Here is a 19,729-nt window from a genome sequence, read left to right as displayed (position 1 = left end):
CATTAAAGAAGAACTCTGGGGATAAGGGGAAAGGAAGGGCCAATACCATTCCCCAGTAGGGCCTGGAGGCCAGAAGTAGGTCATTCTTAAAACAAAAATTGGGATTGTTTTTCATTTTTCTGCAGCTTTTATCTATGTGAGATCTGTTTCAGCACAATGGTTACATTTGGGAGTGAATTACTGTCTTTTAAACAAATAGATATTATTTGTATATGCTAAAAATTCCATTCATGATTTAGTTGCTAATTGTTTATCTAGCATTTTGCTGCTCATTCTTTTACCTTTGCCTGCTGTTCTTTTGACAATTTTAGAGGAGGATTAAGGAAAAGGGAAAACGAACCACAACTGGGAGAAATATGAAGACTCATAAACTTTGGAAGAGGGACATTATATATTGACCAATATGGTGGTGTTGAATTATATTTTGATTAGAAGGTAGTGGCAGTTAGCACATTAGCTTTGACTTCAAATAGACCTGAGTTTAAATCATACCTCTGGAACCTACCTTAACCTTCAGCCTGGAAATTAACCTCCTCAGGCTTCTATTTTCTTATACATTAATGGAAATAATAATGCCGACTTCCTTAGATTTTTGTAAAGATTAAAAACTGTAATTTATATTAAGTACCTAACACATGGCAGTGCTTCTTCACACCTGACTATTCATAGCTCCAATAATTAAGGATAATTAGGAATTGGCTGTAGATTATACTTTCATTAGATGGCTGAATGTGTTTCTATTGCTGTAGGTTTCATCGGACTATATTATGAGCAGGACTGTTACTTAAATGACTCTCCAGTGATAATTAGGCATTATTAGAAGTTGTAATAAGTCTTGCGGTATTCTTGTCATTATCCTAAAATTATTGGACTATTATAGCCCATTTATAGGTAGATTAGAACATAGATTCTCCACCCTTTAAAAGCCCATACTCCATTCAGTTTAAAGACTGTGGTAATAAAAACAGGAAAAAAGCAAATCTCCCAAACCATCATGCTGCATATTATCTTTCTTAGTAGGAAGTTACAAGGAAGAAGTTGAAAGCAGTGGGCGTAGAATGAGCTATTTTCATTATCAGCTGATTTTAATGTGCATGTTGTGTCCATTCCCAGGTAGATAGGGTTCTGAATGAGTTGCCATCTTCCAAAAAACCATATTGTTTTGCCAAGAAATAATTTAGTCCCAGTAGAGTTCTGCCACACCATGTTCATTGCTTTGGAGAATTATAATTAAGAAGCTCATTCAGTATTTGCCAGTTAAAACAATGATCTAGTTAGACTGATCGCCCCATCTAATTTCTAGCTCCAGTTATGGGCCTCCTGCTGAATGAACACATATCCTTGAGCACTAGTGTATGCATTCTAACGGGAGCACAGGGGCCAATGCCCAGAGGGCACAGACAAAGCTCCTCAGTAGAAATTGCCTGGAATTTTGCTGATGTCGGAAATATATATAGCTCCCTGTTTAAGATTATTACATATGTCTTTTCTTTCATAAACCAGGTTTCCAATCTGTATTTAAAATGCAAATTAATGCTTTAAGCATCTATGAAGTCAATAAGTACTACCTTCCCCCTGCCCCCCACACACTTTTATTTAAATGGGAAAGTGAGGTTCAGTGATTGCTTTTGATTTGGAATCATAGAAGATCAGTGGCTGAGAAAATCTTTTGGGATTATCTGGTTAAGTTCCCTTTTCACAGGTGAGGCAAATTAAGGCACAGATAGGTGAGCCAGACACTAGCCTCCTAACTTATGGTTCGGTGTTGGAAGCACTGGCTAGCTGCTTTTTTTTTTTTTTTTCCTCTCCTGTAATTTTTGTCTTTTATTTCCTTTGACAGAAATCTGGTTCCCCTTCCTTTATCCTTTTACAGGACCTATTCTGAAGATATTATGCCTGTCCATAAACTGAAGAACATCTCATTGACTGTGACAATGGGCGAGATGAATGATAGGTTATAAATATTTCTCTATTGCTTAATAGCTAACAATCTTCTCCAAGGACTGTGGACTCCTGTTCTCTGCTCATCATGTCATGGACATCTGCCAGGAACCATCTTTGATGGTGTGAAAATCTTGAATACCTAAGAGGGAAATTTTAGACTTACTAGAAAGGAGCCAAGCAATTGAGACCTTAGATATAACTTAGAATTCTCACCTAGTTTTGTTGGGTAATTGTTACTTCAAAAAAATGCAATTTCTGTTCTTTCTTTCCTCCAACCATTTATCTGGGAAGCAAGTTACTGGCAACCCAGAACTGATTGTTGGAGCTGGGGAAAAATGGTGTGAGATGTAAGAAAATGTAACTGAGATAATACAAACAAAAGATTTTACAATATATAATCCTCCAAGACATCCATTAAAAAAATTGATAGCAAAAATGTGCAGTGTTTCAAGACTTTTCTTTTTCTTTTTCTTTTAAATAACAGATTTAAAGTAGAACAAAAAGTAGACTTCAAAGATGTTTTATATTCTTTGAACATAACCGAGATATTTAGTGGTGGCTGCGACCTTTCTGGAATAACAGGTATTATGATAAATAATTCTTATATTATCATGTTAATTTGTTTTGTTAGGACTACATTAACTAACTGAGCTTAAAAACCGAAAGAGCATTCAGCTCTGGTAAATATACACACAGTGAATAAATGTCATAGCATGTTGAGCTGTCTGTAAACAAGTACTTTATTTTATATTTAAGTAGTTTTTCTTAATGAAAGTCAAAAAGCATTTTGGAATGTTAGATAAGCACTCTGGCTATACTTCTAATAAAACTACATAAAAGTGTTATATGGTTTTTTATTTCTGCCCTGTTTGGATTTCCTCATCTGAATAATGGGAATTACAACTTTGAGTCTCTCATCTAAGCAGAGCTAATACAACTCTTAGAAACCAATTTGCAAATGTTAATTCACTAATATGAGAACACATGCAATAGTCATCCATAAGCTGCTGGATGATGAGCGCAATCAAGAAATTGTAATGCTACAGCTTGCAGATTTAGCAATGGTGTCTTTTGGGCTGACAACAAATCTGAGAAGATGGAGCTTTTATGCTCACTTGCACTGGGGGAATCCTGCATGGTTAACACGTTCACTTGCACAACAAAGCCAACACAGTCTATGAATTCTTCGAGTTTCAGTGGTACTCAGTAGTTCAAAAATAACTAGCTAAAAAAAATGGATGAAGAGAGCCAATTTGTCCCAAGTTACTTACCCTCTTTTAAATTCAGTCTTCTGTTCTATAAAAAGGGGCCTAGGCGTGTCTGTCTGATGAGGTTGTAAATCATAACATGAAATACTGCAGAAATGTTTTATGTATTTATTTCTATATAGTTATCTGGGCTTTAGAAACATGTTGTTAATTTAGTCATCATTCATCAATTATGTGGGCAAATGAATAGAATGAAAAACTTTCCTGATGGAGGAGGTGAATGAGGTCACAAATATCAAAGTGTTCATTATCACCTTCACACATGATGTGGCTACTCGTTCTCACACTGACAGATAGATCTGACTTCACTGACAATTTTATCAGCACTAGGTATGAGATGGTCAACATTAAATACTGCAACAGGATGCTCTGTGTGCCCTGAGACACAACTACCTCTTCAACCTTCAATAATCCAAACTATTTGTCATGCACTTCCTTTTCTTAAACTTCTTTCCAGCCATAGGGAGATCACTCAATATGCCTCAGACACTTCAAACAGCCACTTGTTCTGCAAATTCCCAGCAATTTGTGACTTCTAAAAAATCTCCTGTTACAGGCAGATTTTTAAAGAAAATACTTCCAAAATGTTTCATAGAAGACTTTATTCAAGAAAATAACCCAGTGCAGAAAAGAATAAATGTCTAGCATTTTCTGTTCTTTCCCTCTTGAGTTACCTATTTGAGCTGTTTTAACCATTTTGGTTCTGTCTTATTGCCTAGAATAGAATAGTCATAGCCAATGCTGATACCTCTACTGGTAGCTAGGAGCACAGTAAATTCTCTGCTATCTCTACTTATCATTTGTACAATAAACATTCACTAAAGGCTACTATGAAACAGCCCAACACTAGTCTTATGGGCCATCAGTGTGAAAGGGACACTACCTTATATTTATATAGTTCACAAGTTTTGAATGAAATGATTGTACAGAGTTACTTTGGAAACTTTGAGAAAAATATTTGACTTCTCACTCAGTTACTACTCCTTGTGTAACCCGTAGTAAAATACTTAACCTTTCTGAGTGTAAGCATTCCAATCTGTTAAGTGAGACAATATAGTGACTGGGGAAATAAATAAAAGAATGTATGTAAATCATCTACTTTAACATTTGGCACATAGTTAAATATGAAACAGCAAGTGGGAAAAGTATCACATTAATATTACTTGCACATCTAGCAAATGTATTGTTTTCTTGTTCTCTTAATTTAATAACAATGTACTTAGAATTTTTATTTAAAAATTAAAAGAAATAATTATTATGAAGGTACAATGAATGAGTTTATAGAATTCACATTCTTCTAACCTACCATATTTCAGGGCCTGTTCTTTTCCTAAGACTGGGTTTTGTCTGCAGTGAGATGGAACAAAGGAGACTAAGTGGTGTAGTCTAATAGCGAGGGAGTCATTTGGGCTCGTGCCATTGCTAAACTGGGTGAAATTCTTTACTCCTTCCTAACCTGCTTTGTGGTCTTTCCTCTTGGTGTGGGCCACTAGGTCATTCCCTCTATGTTTATTTGTCTTATTCCAGGCAATCCTGGGAGAAGAAGGTGCTTATTTGCCAGACCTTGAGAGAACATTCTCTTGCATTTCAGTTAATTCACACTAATAGAGTAGATGCCCGTCTCTCTCCACTTTGCAGGTTTCTATCACTAGACATACTCAGATGCATTGACTTATTTATTATTGGCTTATATATGACAAATATTTATAGCAAGCCAATTATGAGCCAGGCAGTTTTCTAGAGCATGCTTCCTTTGTCCTCTGAGGAACATTGTCAGATCTATCTTGTCTTGCAAGGCCAGCTTGACATGCCTTCTGGGCTCCCAGTTTCACTTCTTCCTTCTTGAGGAGATTATACTTGCAAGTCACTCTACCAGAAACGCTTCACCTACACATCAGTTCCACCAAGGGGAGAAAAAGGAGCATTCATTCTCAGCTTGTATCCACACCAGAACAAAACGTTGTAAGACACGATCTTATGCTGAAAACTTTAACAGGTTTTAAAGTGTATCTCTGAAGTGATTTTGTAACCGGTGACACGGAAGTTCCTTAGAATTTCATAGCTTCCCCAGATTTGAAGGCAAGTACATTTTATTTTAAACTAAGATCAAAACTAAATACAGAATATAAAAGGCACTTTGGCTTTGAGGTTAAATATATAGAGTGAGATTAATTCAAATCTGGAAAGCCTCTTTCATGCTGTCTATAGACAATGGCTAAGGGAGGAAAAGCTCTCTGTCCCTTCAAATATTTCACTTAGTTGGATACGTGATTTGAGGCTTACATCATTTACCTTTTATATCACAGAAAAACTTGATCTCTCTCTCTCTCTTTCTGTATATATGTCGTGTCTGGAAGAGCTAAGTCTAAATCACCTTTATCTGTAGCAAATTGACTAAATAGGAAAAAGTTCATTTATTTGTCTCCTTGCCTTTGATCATTTGAAAATGTAATTATGCTGGGCGTGGTGGCTCATGCCTGTAGTCCCAGAAACTTGGGAGGCCAAGGCAGGCAGATCACCTGAGGTCAGGAGTTCAAGACCAGCCTGGCCAACATGCCAAAACCCCATCTCTACTAAAAATACAAAAATTAGCCGAGTGTGGGTGTGGTGACAGGCGCCTATAATTCCAGCTGCTTGGGAGGCTGAGATGGTAGAATGGTTTGAATCTGGGAGGCAGAGGTTGCAGTGAGCTGAGATCGTGCCACTGTACTTCAACCTGGGTGACAGAGAAAGACTCCATCTCCAAAAAAAGTAATTAATCTGGGACCTAATAGGTAATGGCTTTTGATTTTAACTCTTAAATACACTTTTGTGTATTTTTTTTTAACCAGATTCATCTGAAGTGTATGTTTCCCAAGTCATGCAGAAAGTTTTCTTTGAGATAAATGAAGATGGCAGTGAAGCTGCAACATCAACTGGTAGGGTGAATGATTTCTGGCCAGGCTAGAAAGAAAGATGGGGAGAGGATGAATATTACGGTGCTGACCCTTTTGAAGTATTGTAATCTTTTTCTTCTGCTATCTAATACACTTCAGGAGGAAAAAAAGGAAATGGTTGTATACGCTGTTCATATTTCTCTTCAGTCACAGCATGATACAAAAAGGAAGGGAAGGAGGAGGAGTTGAGGCCTGTCTACTGATATTTGCTCACTTGTGAATTGGATTGCCTGCGAATTAGCAGATAGGACCTGTGGAGAAAATTTTGGGGTTCAAATATAAAATCATTATTTTTTAGGAATGCTCACCCTTACATAATTGTATTTTATTTCATTCTTTCACTACACCAAGTTAGTCCCCACTTTGCTAATTTGATTCTTGTTATTATCTCTGTGGCAGTGGCTCTCAAACTTAACCTGCACATAAAAATCACCTGGGAAGCTTTAAAAACTCCTATGCCCAGTCCACACCCCAAAATAATTAAATCAGTATTTCTGGAAGTGAAATTCAGACTCCAATATTTTCTTAGGTTTTCCTAAGCGATACCAATGTGCATCGAAGAACCAGTGCTCCATAGTGGTTTGCAGCTTGCCCTTTATATTACAAATGTGGTGCATCGACCAACAACAGCACCACTTGGGAGCTTGTTAGAAATGTAAAATCTCAGGTCCAAAACCTAGACCGACTGAATCAGAATCTGCATTTTGCAAGATCACTAGGAAATTTGTATGTATATTCTAGTTTGAGAACCACTCTTCTAGGCCATATTTCCTTGAACAAATGACATTTTAAATAGCATCTGTGCTACGTGTAAATAATGCTTGAAAAATAATTAGAAAAAAAGCCCTAAAATCAATTAGAAATGGACAAGCAACTTAAATGAATTCCTTATAAGTCTATTTTAATTCCTCATACTATTTGGATTTTAATCAATATTTAAAAGCTATTTATCATTTAAAATGTCTTACTGGTAAATACATAAAAATTGATATTCATTTATTAATTTCCTGATTAATTTGCAATGCTGCATTGGGCCGATGGATTTTGACATCTGGATGAAACACACTGGACTCCATTACGATTTTGTCATCTGAAAGATTTTGCATTGCTGTGCTCAAGGAATTTGGATTGTAGGGGATGAACTATATTAATCTTTGGAGAAGTAAAAAGGTTATATTTGGATGAAATTGCTGGATCATGTAGACAAATTTTCCAGCTGCTTTCAAACAGTACTGAGAAAGTCCTTATAGATTTTTGTTTGATCTCATTATATTGGTGAGGAAACAGTCCCAGCAATGTAAAGTGGCTTACCTGAGGTCATACTATTGATTGACAGCAGCATTTGAACACAACTCATGTTCCCTGACTTTAAGTTCAGAGCTCTTTATGTTATTGCCCACTGTCTCTCATTTTAAGTCTAAACTTTTCTAGGATTCTGTAACAATCACTAAGAGAAAACAGATGAATCAATAGTAAAACTCCTCAGAGTTGTCAGCCTGGATATTTTGACTTTCAGAAATCCACTCAGGGACTGCTCAAAAGCAGAAAAAGTCCAAGTATTCACTGTGAATGGGAATGGGAGTAAAACTGACCTTGCTTTTGGATTTATCTTAATAATTCGTACATGAGCCTATATTCACTGGTTATTTGGGTAACATACTCTTGATGTTCTGGATAGGAGAGTGCCAATCATGTTATCATACTAAGATTATATTTGACTGTTTTACAATTCTAATGATATGTAGTGATTTTATTTTTCCTGGGGTCTGAAAATAACAGTACAAAATAACTATATTATTGGTAAAGACAGTATCTGAATTAAGCATAAAACATTTCATCTAGATAGGAAAAATATGTAACTTTTTATATTTTCCCATTCTAAATATTGACAAATGATATAATGGAGCAGCATAATATCAATTATCACAGAAAGTAATTTTTAAGGCAGCAGATTTCTGCTTCAAATCTCAAATAAAAATCTCACACACATTCACTGCCAAATCCTAAAAACTCTGAGCTCACAGAATAATTTTGAAAGAGTAAGTAAAAAAAAAATTAATTTGAGCTCAGATGTGATTACCACAAACCCGAAGTATAAAAACGAAGTGCAAACATACCTAAATAGGAATTAGGAATTACAAACATTGTAGAAATAAATCATATAATGCAAATAAAAAGTGAACAGAAAATTACTGTTTAAAAGATAAATTTTTTCAACTGCTTTCACTAAATTGAATCTGGTATCTGGCTTTCTTCTTCACTGAGCATAAATATAAAGTTAGAATTATTCTGTGAGTGACCTAATATTTATTCTTCAGTACTTTGGTTTTTAAATTTATTGCAAATTCCTCCATATGTAGAAAATGGTTACTTTTCCACGTTAACTCCTTACACAAAATGACTTTTCCTATCTACAAAATGTATTATGAATATACTTTCTTTACTGATCTTTTAATGCAAGTATCTAAATAACTGTTGTCTCTATTTTATAGGCATACACATCCCTGTGATCATGAGTCTGGCTCAAAACCGATTTGTAGCAAATCATCCATTTCTGTTTATTATGAAGCATAACCCAACAGGTACCGTTTTTGCGAATTCTTTGGGGAACTGATTATGTTAGGCAGAACTAGTTCCAGTTTCTAATTGCAATGCACATACCTGAAGTCATTTGTTCTTTCAATGGATATTTGTTAAGTGCACTTTTATATACCAGGTACTGTATTTTAAGAGAAGACAGAGGCCTAAAATAGGGCAGTGGTAATAATAACTGCCATCATGGCTACTATATATGGTAACCATTTCATATAACCGTCACTAAAGCTGAAACCACTGCAAAAGATTAGACATTTGACTAGTAAAGACACAAAAGCTCAGAGAAAGATTGTATAGTTTGTCTCAGGTTACATAACTAGAAAGTGTCAGAGTGGGAATGCCGGTCAACTGTCTGTGTATGATGCCACATTGGGGATGGAAATTGAGAGGTGTGGAGTTGTGAAAGAACTCAGAGGTGGATGCCAAAACAGTAAGTGACTAGTGTAGGTTCTGAGGGGAAGGAAGGAGTCAAATCTCCAACTTGGTCAACTGGTGAAAGATGATGCAGTTAGGTAAAAAAGGGAGCGTGGAAGTAGTGGATTGGATTGGCATTGGGCACAATGCCAACACAGAGAAATGCAGATTGTCTGGATGGATGCTTCTGCACTTTCTCCTGGGAATAAGAAAAGCCAGAAATGTGAATACAGTGGGAAAACTGTCAAGTTTATGTTTAGGATCCTTCAGCAGTCATAATGCTCATGTGAGAGTTACAAGCCACAGGATAGTAGAAATTACATTTTACTCATCTCTGTATTCAGGCCAATATTTGGCAAAACGCCTTGCACATAATATCAGTTTCCCTATAGACACAGGGTGTGAAATTGGGTAGGGCTCAAGTTCCAGCTGAATTCACTAACAGTTGTGAAACAAGTTGCTTGTCCTTTCTAAGCCACATTTCCCCTGTATCTTATTTGAACATAATAGTAATACTTATCTCATAGAGTTACATAAAAGAATTTTTGAAGCCTGTAACACTGTGCCTGGCACATACTAAGTGTTCATTATGAATAAATTAATATGAATGAGTGAGTGAATAAAAGAAGAAAGGCAAGTGAAAAAGTATAAAGTCATTTACAGGGAGAAGAGACAAAATTAATTGCAGAATCTGAATCTGTTAGATTAACTAGGGATACTGATATTATTGGCCCAGTAAGGGATACATCACTCTTTTTTTGGCTCCATGAAACTCATGCTGAGTGACCCTTCTGAAAGTCATATTTTAAAAACAATGAAAGTTTTAGAATTGATGAGACTGTATTAACACAACTTCAATTCTAGTAATGGATATGTCAGTGTTCAAATGTATTCTAAGTATGTCATTTGATCTCTACGTCTAACCTTTAGATAATTCTAATTTTTCAGAATTAATATATAATTGTGTAGTATGGAACTTCATTGGGCATCAACGCACAAGTAAATAATGGAATTTAGAATAATTATGTTTTACTGTATTTTCCAAGTTGATGACTTGTTATATGCGAAGGCCAAGTAACAGCTATCAGTAAAACAGCAGCAAAAATTCAAAACCCACTTATCTGTTTATTTATGATAATGCTTCACTAGCAGATCTTAATGACAGTTTGAACTGTTTTATGTTCTTTATTGTAATGAGACTTTCTAAACTAGGGTTGCTCCTTTAAAGTATTGTTTAAAATAAATGGACATTCATTTATCAGGGACTGTTCATTGTTACCTAATAAAATATAGAAAGGGCTGTTATCTTAGGATAATACATATTTAGTGATTTATCAATTTTTCTCTTGCAAATGAACTCAAGAAATCATTGAGATTAATGAAGATAGTGATTTAGCATCACCATAGTGAACTATTAAATGGCTTCATGGTATACATAAAATGTATTCTGTTGATGATTTCTGAAGTATGAGGACGAATGATTTCAGGTTTAGTACAACCAATTTTTACGTAGCCTGGAAATTTTCTTTTATCCAAACAGTCCTTTTGTGTAACATCTATACATTATTTGGATTTTCCTATCAGATGAATTTTATATTGCGGTATATTCATCTAAAGCCCTTACTAAGCTAAACTTCTAGAACAATAAAGCACCTTTTTAAGGTTGAGGATATAGGCCCACTTTATAGGCTTTGAGAAGAAAATTGTGAAAGATACTCATGAAAGGTACCATTCCTGAAAAAATAGTCAATTATGATTTTGAAATTGACAGGACTCCAGATATAATGAAAGTTATTGCGTTTAGAACTCTTTTGGGTTATGTGTTGAGGGGAGAAGCAGATTGCAGAATATCCATTAAGAATTTTTTTTCTAGCCATTAGCTTGGTAATGCTATTGTATTGTAATATTAGGAGGTAAAAGTTGCTTACATCTGATGAAGATGTTGTATAAATATGTTGATTCAATATGGGGATACCTATTTAGAAAGGAAGCATGAAGATAAAAAATAATAATCATTTTTGCTTCAGTCTGCCTCTAAATTCTTCACTATTATGTCAAGGGAGATTTTGTTAATCTGCCCAATTTATTAGTGAGTAGATTGATGATGGCATGAAGACTCAATTCAAAATGTGATTCTTCCTGAAGAAACAGATTGAAAAGGCTGGTACTAATGGCTTTTATGTAACATTCTACACTTCTAGGTATTTAAAATTTTAAGATATTATGTTCAATTATAAGTTAGTGTTTATAGAATTTACTTTAAAATGTTTCCAGGCAAACTATTCTAATGAACATTTTAATGCCATAGCATTATGGCATTAGTATTATGAAGATAAAAGAGTCACTGCTTATTCCTATTGCGACTAAATGAAATATCTATTCTGGGAAATGTATTTATGTATCTTTATCTATCTGAAATATTGGGGTATTTGTTTTCTTTTTCCCATAATTATTTTAATATTTTGAAACAAAACATTGTTGACTATAATTATTCATAATAAAAAGTAAAATCTGGGTTGGGCGCAGTGGCTCACGCCTGTAATCCCAGCACTTTGGGAGGCCGAGGAGGGCGGATCACGAGGTCAGGAGATCGAGACCATCCTGGCTAACATGGTGAAACCCTGTCTCTACTAAAAATACAACAAATTAGCCAGACGTAGTGGCGGGCGCCTGTAGTCCCAGCTACTTGGGAGGCTGAGGCAGGAGAATGGTGTGAACCCGGGAGGCGGAGCTTGCAGTGAGCCAAGATCGCTCCATTGCACTCCAGCCTGGGCGACAGAACGAGACTCCGTCTCAAAAGCAAAAACAACAACAACAACAACAAAAACAAAAACAAAACAAACAAACAAAATATATAAAATCTTCTGGAGTTTATATCTATTTTCATGTTATTGGTTCTTCAAAGAGTGTGTCTTTGGACTGAATAGTAGAGTTAATAAAAAAGGGCCATCCTACTATTATTTTAAATACATTTAAATATCATTTTCATTAGCTTTAACATTATGCAAAATTGATCACTTTGGAAATTAACCTTTATTACATCTGAGTGTAAGGAACTTAAGGCAACATTTGACACTGATTGATTTAGGTCACTTCTCTTAACCCAGTTGAAAAGAACGGTGAATAGATTTTGGTACATCATTCTTTCTGTTTTGTCCTTCAGTTCTTAGTTCCTTTTCACTTGCAAACACAGAATGGTTGAAAACAGGTATTTGCATTTATGCTGTATAGTATATCACTTTGGTGAGGATTTGAAAATACTAGAGATATAAAAATATTGTCTTTGGCAGTAAAGTAAGCTTTGATTCAGCGCTGAAAAAGGAGAACTGAGAAGTTGCACTTTTAACCCTGAAGCGTTACATTATATGCATAAAATGATGACTGCTAATGCCTTAAATTTAAAACTCTACCATGCTTATCACCATTTTATTATGCTATGTTCTCCAGACTGGGTCTCTATATTTAGAAGAACACCTCTCTGTCACTTTATTTTTTTTTTACTTCCCTCTATGAAAAACAGGATTAATGCTTTTTCCATGACAAGCTGTAGTGGGTGTTAATTTACTTCATAAATTACCAGAAAATGATTAATAATGATATAATTATGAATTTGAGACAAAGGAGAAGGCTTTGCTATTGGACACCGCCTATTTATCTTACAGAGAAAAAAGACCAAATAATATGTTAAATATTAAGAAAAACTAATTATTGTCAGTTGTTTTCTCCAGAAATTCCTAAAATATGTTTGTTTGTTTGTTTCCCTAGAATCAATTTTGTTTATGGGAAGAGTGACAAATCCTGACACCCAAGAGATAAAAGGAAGAGATTTAGATTCACTGTGAATGAAAACACAGCCTCAGAATAAAAGATGATTTCTCGAAAATAGTTGATTGGCTAAATATCATCATCTTGACAATATTTGCTCTATATCTTATATCTTTTCTGTTTTAAACTGTGCCTGTGTTAATAGATATCTGTCTTGATGAATAAGTAAAGTTAGGTATGCATTTGTTTCTGTTCTTTTTGTATGTTTTAGAAAATCTATGTGCGTCTAAAGCCTTGAGCGTATATAAAATATTACCATTCATATGTTAGAATAATCCTGTCTATAATATCTTAAATATCAAATTCTTGTCTTATATATCAAGTTTATTATATCCTAAAATACTGGACTATTAAACTCACACATAGCCCCATTATCTAGCTATGGGGAGGTAAGGTCAAGAGACCGTGGCCATGGTACATGCCTCTCTGGGGTGTCGCTTAAGACACAGAGATCCAATATTCCTTGCAGTAGAGGAGCTTTGGGCATTTCGCTAATCTTAACTTGTTGTTTGACATGTTACATTTAATAATTTTGAGACATACCAGTTTTTTTCCTACTGATTTATGGTTTTAAAATATATACAATATAGAGATACTGAGCACTTTTGTAAAGCATTCCTCTTTTTATAGGTGAAAGTGGCAGCATAATTAGTGTGACTTAGGAAGCTGAACTTCCACAATTTTACAATACTGAGCCAAGGAAGTGTTAGAGTCAAGATTGTGCACTATAAAGATTAAATGCAGATCCCTTCCCTTGAATACTCTGAAACATCACATCTAAATATCAAAAGCTAAAACTACATTCCAATATTACTTCATGTAACATGTTTCATAGTTTTTCGATTTTCAAGCTAATGTTGTAAAATGCCTTTTGTTTGTTTGTCGTGGGAATTTTGGCAGAGAGCTTAATGATAATGGCTACACCTCACTGAGCCCTAATTGTGTGTTGGGCTCACTGAAGTAAGCACTTTTTACATTATGTTAAATGTACTAAAATTTTTATGAAACAGCATTACCTAAATTCCTGATAAAGAAACTGAGATTCAAAAATGTTATAAAATTAGTCAAAGACACATAACTGATAAATATGGTGGGTAGATTTGAACTCAGAACTACTCGAGCTAGAAGTCTATGGCCTTAATTACTGAATTATATTCCCTTTGCAGGGAAGGAAAAAGTAATTTTCTCTCTACTTCTCATAGCTTTGAGCTAGTATCCATTGTAACAAAAGGCAGGATAGCCAGGTGTGGTGGTTCACATCTGTAATCTCAGCACTTTGAGAGCCTTAGGTGGGAGAATCACTTAAGGCCAGGAGTTCAAGACCAGCCTGGGTCGCATAGTGAGATCCTGTCCAAAAAAAAGTTAAAAATAATAGCCAGGTGTGGTGGCACATGCCTGTGGTCCCAGCTACTCGAGAGGATAAGGCAGAAAGATCACTTGAGTTCAGGAGGTTGAGGCTGCAGTGAACTATGATTATGCTACTGTACTGTAGCCTGGACAATAGAGTGAATCCTCATCTCAAAAAACAAAAGATTCACAAGAGAAAAACAGACATTTGTTAACACATATACCACATGTACACATAGAAGATACCCAGGAAAAAAATGAGTAAATCTCAAAGAAGTGGCTTAGAACTCTGGCTTACATAGCATCTTTGACAAAGAATAATACATTGTTGAAGAAATGACAAAGGAAAAGGACCTTGGATTTTTAAGGGCAGTAAATTGTAGGAAGGCAAATATATGGTAGATAAAGGCTATTTTGTAAAATTTGTTGTGTAGATTCCTGTGGTGATATCTCCAGGATGATAAGCATCTTAAGTCATCTTCAGTGATCAAATTCTGTCCCACTTGGTAGAGAGAGGAGGAGGGATAACTTTGTGAATTTGTATCCTGTTTTTAGGCAAATTGTTTAGGCAAGGCAAATAACTTTTCCTGTATCTACTTCTTCTCAGTTGCCTTTAGCTCAAAATAATCCTTATGCAAAAGTGGCATCTTTTGTAGTGGCATATTCTGCTGTCCTTCATCTTCTACTTTAATTTTCAAAGTCTAGGTATCCATCTACAGAAAAACCGGCAGCAATACTCAAGACATTATGAAGCCAACTTTAGAATGAATTGTGATTGCTTCAAAATCATAACATAGTTGAAAGCAATGTTCATTACTTTCAATTTTAGCATACTTAAGATATAACACAGTAAATACTAATCTATATGTTAGTGACACACATTTGTGGTGTAAATTCCTCACAGCATATCTGTTTTAAAAATATGAGTCTTTGATTCAGGAAGGAGAGAATAACGAGTTAAGAGGATAGTAGTTTTATTCAGGTGTGGTCCACATTCCTGTTTCTCTTGGGTTGGCTGAATTCTTCTGCTCTTCTTTCATGCATTAGATGTCATGCTCTCGGGATTCATTCATTCATTCTACAAATATTGAGCTTCCACTATGTTCCAGGTAGTTTTCTAAGCACAAAGGATATATTAGCGAGCAAATCTGACAAGGTCCTTGTCTTCATAGAGCTGACATTTTACTGGTAGCAGTAAACCAGTGAGCAAATTCAAAAACAAGTTAATTTCAAATGGTAATAACTGATGACATTAATAAAACAGAATAAGAAACTAAGAGGAGTTCAATAATTGAGATAATGTAATAAGATCACTACCCAAGTTTCACTTTAAGTACATATTCTTACAATGTGTTCCTAATATATTTGTTTTCTTTAATAAGATTTGCTAAAAGTCTGCCTCGAGTTCCCTACTGAGGATCCTGAAAGCATTATACAGAAGTTGGGTAATTTTTTTTTCTGATTTCATGTTCTTCTTCCATTTGGCTTAAAAATGGGAGTGTATTCCATAAGCTCTTTATGGAAGAATGAGTAGCCTTCTGGTGTGGATTCAAGCTAAAAAACACCATTTTCTACCACGTTTTGGAAATACTGTTGCCAAACCACTTCCAAAATTAAAACATTTAATTTTTACTTTCAATTGAAAGTAACTCAGTAGTTATTGCAAGTTTGTATCATAAAGGTTACAAGCGCCTGGAATACATTTACAAAACATACATCTATTTATGAAGGAAAATAAGTATGAAATAATTTTCTTTGCTAAACTATATGAAAACTGTAGAATTCACAACAGTCCATAATCAATATGGGATAAAATTGCTGTCAAATTAATACCCCTTGTAAAAGTCCAGTACATCATATATAGGAAATATTTTTATTCCTCATGGAGGCAAAATAATTATTAAAATAGTAATGTTTCTTTTGGAAACTTTGGGTTTTATTGACTTCACATAGCTGTAATTCATGGCGTATTCTAGAGGAGTGGTTACCAGACTGAACTTGGGTCTGCCTGCCTGGCACAGCAAGACCAAACAATGACATTGGGATTTGCAAGAAGAAAAAGTGGGGGCATTTATTTCAGGGCAACAAGCAAGGAGAATCAGGCAGCTCATGCTTAAGATCTGAACTTCCCAGTGGCTTAACTGTAAGAGTTTTTAAAGGCAGGGAGGCAGAGGTTACAGGCAAAGCTATAAATCAATACATGGAGGCTATAGGTTGGTTTGGCCTAAAAAGGTGGGACATCTCAAAGCAGGTGAGTGGGGAGGATGGCATGGCCCACAGATCACAGGTGGATTCAAATGTTTTCTGATCTGTGATTGGTTTGGCTTTGGGCCAGCAGAAAGGAGAGCTGAGCTCTGGCCTGTTAGTATAATTTCCCTCAGGGCCCTCAGGAAGAAATTAAGAACAAAGAATGACAGAGTTTAGTCCTCAGTTCCCCCCATCTGAGATCTATGTGCCAGCAGATGGCTTTTCCATGTGGTGAGGGGTCCAGGTTTCTGAAAAACAACTCAGGGACATATGTGAAGACTTTACCTTTACTTTCTATAGAGAAGCAAACACTGTGGCTCTAGCTTCCTTGGCTATTGTTTTCAGATATTACTGTATTCTTACTTATCAGGTTGCTCCTTTACTTCTCAGGGCTAGGTCGGTGACTGGAATTTCCCCAGAAAGAACTCAAAATTTTCCTTTATTTCCATGCTTTGTGGGTGGCAGGCCCGTAGGAGGGATCCCTGCTTCATCTCAGAATCTGCCACATCACGCAGTACAACTGAAAGGCCAAAGACCTGAGAAAAGGAACAATTTCTTTCTTTGGAGAGGCTTATAACATCTCCTGAATTGGGTAATGATGAGATGGAAACCTTCAAAGGTACAGAGAAAACTTTAGGCAGGTTTCATTAAAAGTCTGTGTCTTAGACCTCTGGAAATAAGATACTTCCTCACTGTGTAGCCTTATACCATTGAAGCATATTCTATGAAGGACTAACCCGCGAGCCATGGATTGGCCTGAGTCTGACTACATGCACTTGGTAGAAGTGTGGGCCTACTTAATTTGTTTGCTTGCAAGAGCATTTGATTTTGTGATTCCCTTCTCCCCTTATTTTCATAGTTCCTCATATGATAATCTCTAAATCTGAAGCCTAAAATTCTAAATGTCAATAATCTCTTTTCTTTCTCCTTTTGATTCCTCAACTGATCACTCTGATGATAAAAAAGGAATCAAAAGTTGAGATATTTTTCACTGTCCAACATTATAATTTTTGGCTTGTCACATCAATTCTCTGGAGCTTCAATGCCCTCACCTATAAAATGAAGGGTTGGTTGGACTAATCCTATTTCAAGTCTTTATTCCAAAGTTCTATCTTGGCAAACCTTGGGTTTCTCCTCAAAGACACATCTTTGAAATAATGTCTTTTGAGTTTTTATTGTCTATAAGCAGTTATTTTGCACAAAACAAAAGTACATTCCACATTTATTTCTCACAAGGATCTTGATCTTTTACATTCTTTATTAATAGTTGTCTCTTTATAGGTTTGAGATTTATTTTTTAAAAACAGCATATATATATTTTCACTCATGTCCACGTGAAGAGACCACCAAACAGGCGCTGTGTGAGCAATAAAGTTTTTTAATCACCTGGGTGCAGGCAGACTGAGTCTGAAAAGAGAGTCAGCAAAGGGGGATGGGTTGGGGCCATTTTGTAAGATTTGGGTAGGAGTGGAAAATTACAGTGAAAGAGGATTGTTCTCTGGCTGGCAGGGGTGGTGGGTCACAAGGTGCTCAATGGGAAGCTTTTGAGCCAGGATGAACCAGGAGAAGGAATTTCACAAGGTAATGTCATCAGGAAAGGCAGGGACCAGCCATTTTCACTTCTTTTGTGATTCTTCACTTGCTTTGGGCCATCTGGACATATATGTGCAGGTAACAGGGGATACGATGGCTTAGCTTGGGCTCAGAGGCCTAACATTCCTGCCTTCTTATATTAAGAAGAAAAATAACATAAAATGGTATTGAAGTATTGGGGCAGTGAAACACTTTTTTGGCAGAGGTGGCATGGAGAGATAATGGGTGATGTTTCTTAGGGCTGGTTCGAATGGGGTTAGGGGTGGCGTGGGAACCTAGAGTGGGACAGGTCAAGTTGAAGGAGGATTTTGTGGTAAGGGGTGACATTGTGGGGTTGTTAGAAGGAGAATTTGTCATATAAAATGACTGGTGATGAGCTGGATACAGTTTTGGATGAATTGAGAAACTAAATGGAAGATACAAGGTCCAAATAAAAGAAGGAGAAAAATAGGTATTAAAGGACTAAAAATTGGGAGGACCCAAGACATCCAATTAGAGAGTGCTCAAGGGGGCTCAGTGTAAATATCCGCTTGGTTGGCAAGGTTTTGGGCTCTATCCTCGAGTTTTTTTATGTTGTCATACACCAGACCAGATTGATTTAGGTAAAAACAACACTGTTCATTTAAAAATATACAGAGTCCTCCTTTTTCAGCAGTGCGTAAGTCAAGGCCTCAGCAGTTTTGGAGGACAACTGCAGCTGAAGAGTCAACTTGGGCCTGGAGGACTGATAAAGTTTGTGATATGTCTGTGGTGCTAGCAGAGAAGTCATTAGAGAGGCTACAGAAGGTCGTGACAAGTTGAAATGCCTGCTATTCCAGTATCGAGGGCAATAGCGGAGACAGAAAGTCCTAAACTGACAAGCAAGGGAATTAGTGGAATAACTCTTTTTTGTTGTTTGGTGTCATGAGGGGAACAGGGAGCTCCTCAGTCCCATTTTCAAACTGAATTTTGGGAGTAAGGAAAACTGGTATGCATTTGCTTGTCCAGTTTGCAGGGAGACACATGTAGGTAGAGGATCCACAGAGGAAGAAGAGACCTTGTGCGAGGCAAAACTGGAAATGCAAAGTAAAAAGATGAGAAAGAGTGCTGAAAGGGGTGTCTTGTACCCAGACTCCTAGGGATCCAGCTCGGGTGGCAGCCATCAGAGGTTGTAATGGGGACTGATGGGGTAAATGTGTAGAGGGAGAGGTTCGATTTTCATGGTGTATGAGTGTCTATGAGCAATCTTTCACTGTTATTTATGGGGCTGGGTATAAGTAAACAAGAAGAGAGCCTGGGAGGAGAGTCTGCTGAGCAAGGGGAAAGTAAGCAAGGATGGAGTGAAAAAGTATCTTCCTTAGCAATAATTACTGCTAATGTTTTAAAGTTGTCAGTATTGATAGATGGCTTATCTGTATTACAGAGCTGGAAGGCTCCAATTGTTTCAGTGACGTGTGTTGTTGGGCTTTGGAGATGAAGAGTGAAGGAACATCGAGAAGGTGAAAGGTTACCCCGGGGAATTCCAGTGGGTCTTTGCCAAGAGATACATAAGGAGTGGCCACAGGAATAGTACTTTGTGTT

General features: G+C 36.2%; 1 protein-coding gene across 5 annotated transcripts in view; it reads left to right on the top strand.

Annotated features, from left to right (window-relative positions):
* Positions 1–13,168, top strand: part of SERPINI2 (serpin family I member 2) — a 31,875-nt gene extending 18,707 nt beyond the window's left edge. For 3 of the 5 annotated variants that reach the window (XM_077991626.1, XM_077991625.1, XM_077991624.1), the window contains 4 exons: positions 2,429–2,526; positions 6,044–6,130; positions 8,641–8,730; positions 12,923–13,168. In XM_077991626.1, the coding sequence (XP_077847752.1) occupies positions 2,429–2,526; positions 6,044–6,130; positions 8,641–8,730; positions 12,923–12,999 (352 nt within the window). In that variant the 3' untranslated portion in view covers positions 13,000–13,168. Of the gene's footprint in view, positions 1–1,873; positions 2,383–2,428; positions 2,527–6,043; positions 6,131–8,640; positions 8,731–12,922 lie in introns of those variants that run through there. The other 2 variants (XM_077991628.1, XM_077991627.1) reach the window with 2 other exon arrangements.
* Positions 13,169–19,729: the final 6,561 nt, after the last annotated feature.

The sequence above is a fragment of the Macaca mulatta genome, chromosome 2 (assembly GCF_049350105.2).
Source record: "Macaca mulatta isolate MMU2019108-1 chromosome 2, T2T-MMU8v2.0, whole genome shotgun sequence".
NCBI lineage: Eukaryota > Metazoa > Chordata > Mammalia > Primates > Cercopithecidae > Macaca > Macaca mulatta.
Note: the sequence above shows the minus strand (reverse complement) of the source record. Positions and strands in the feature narration are given on the sequence as shown.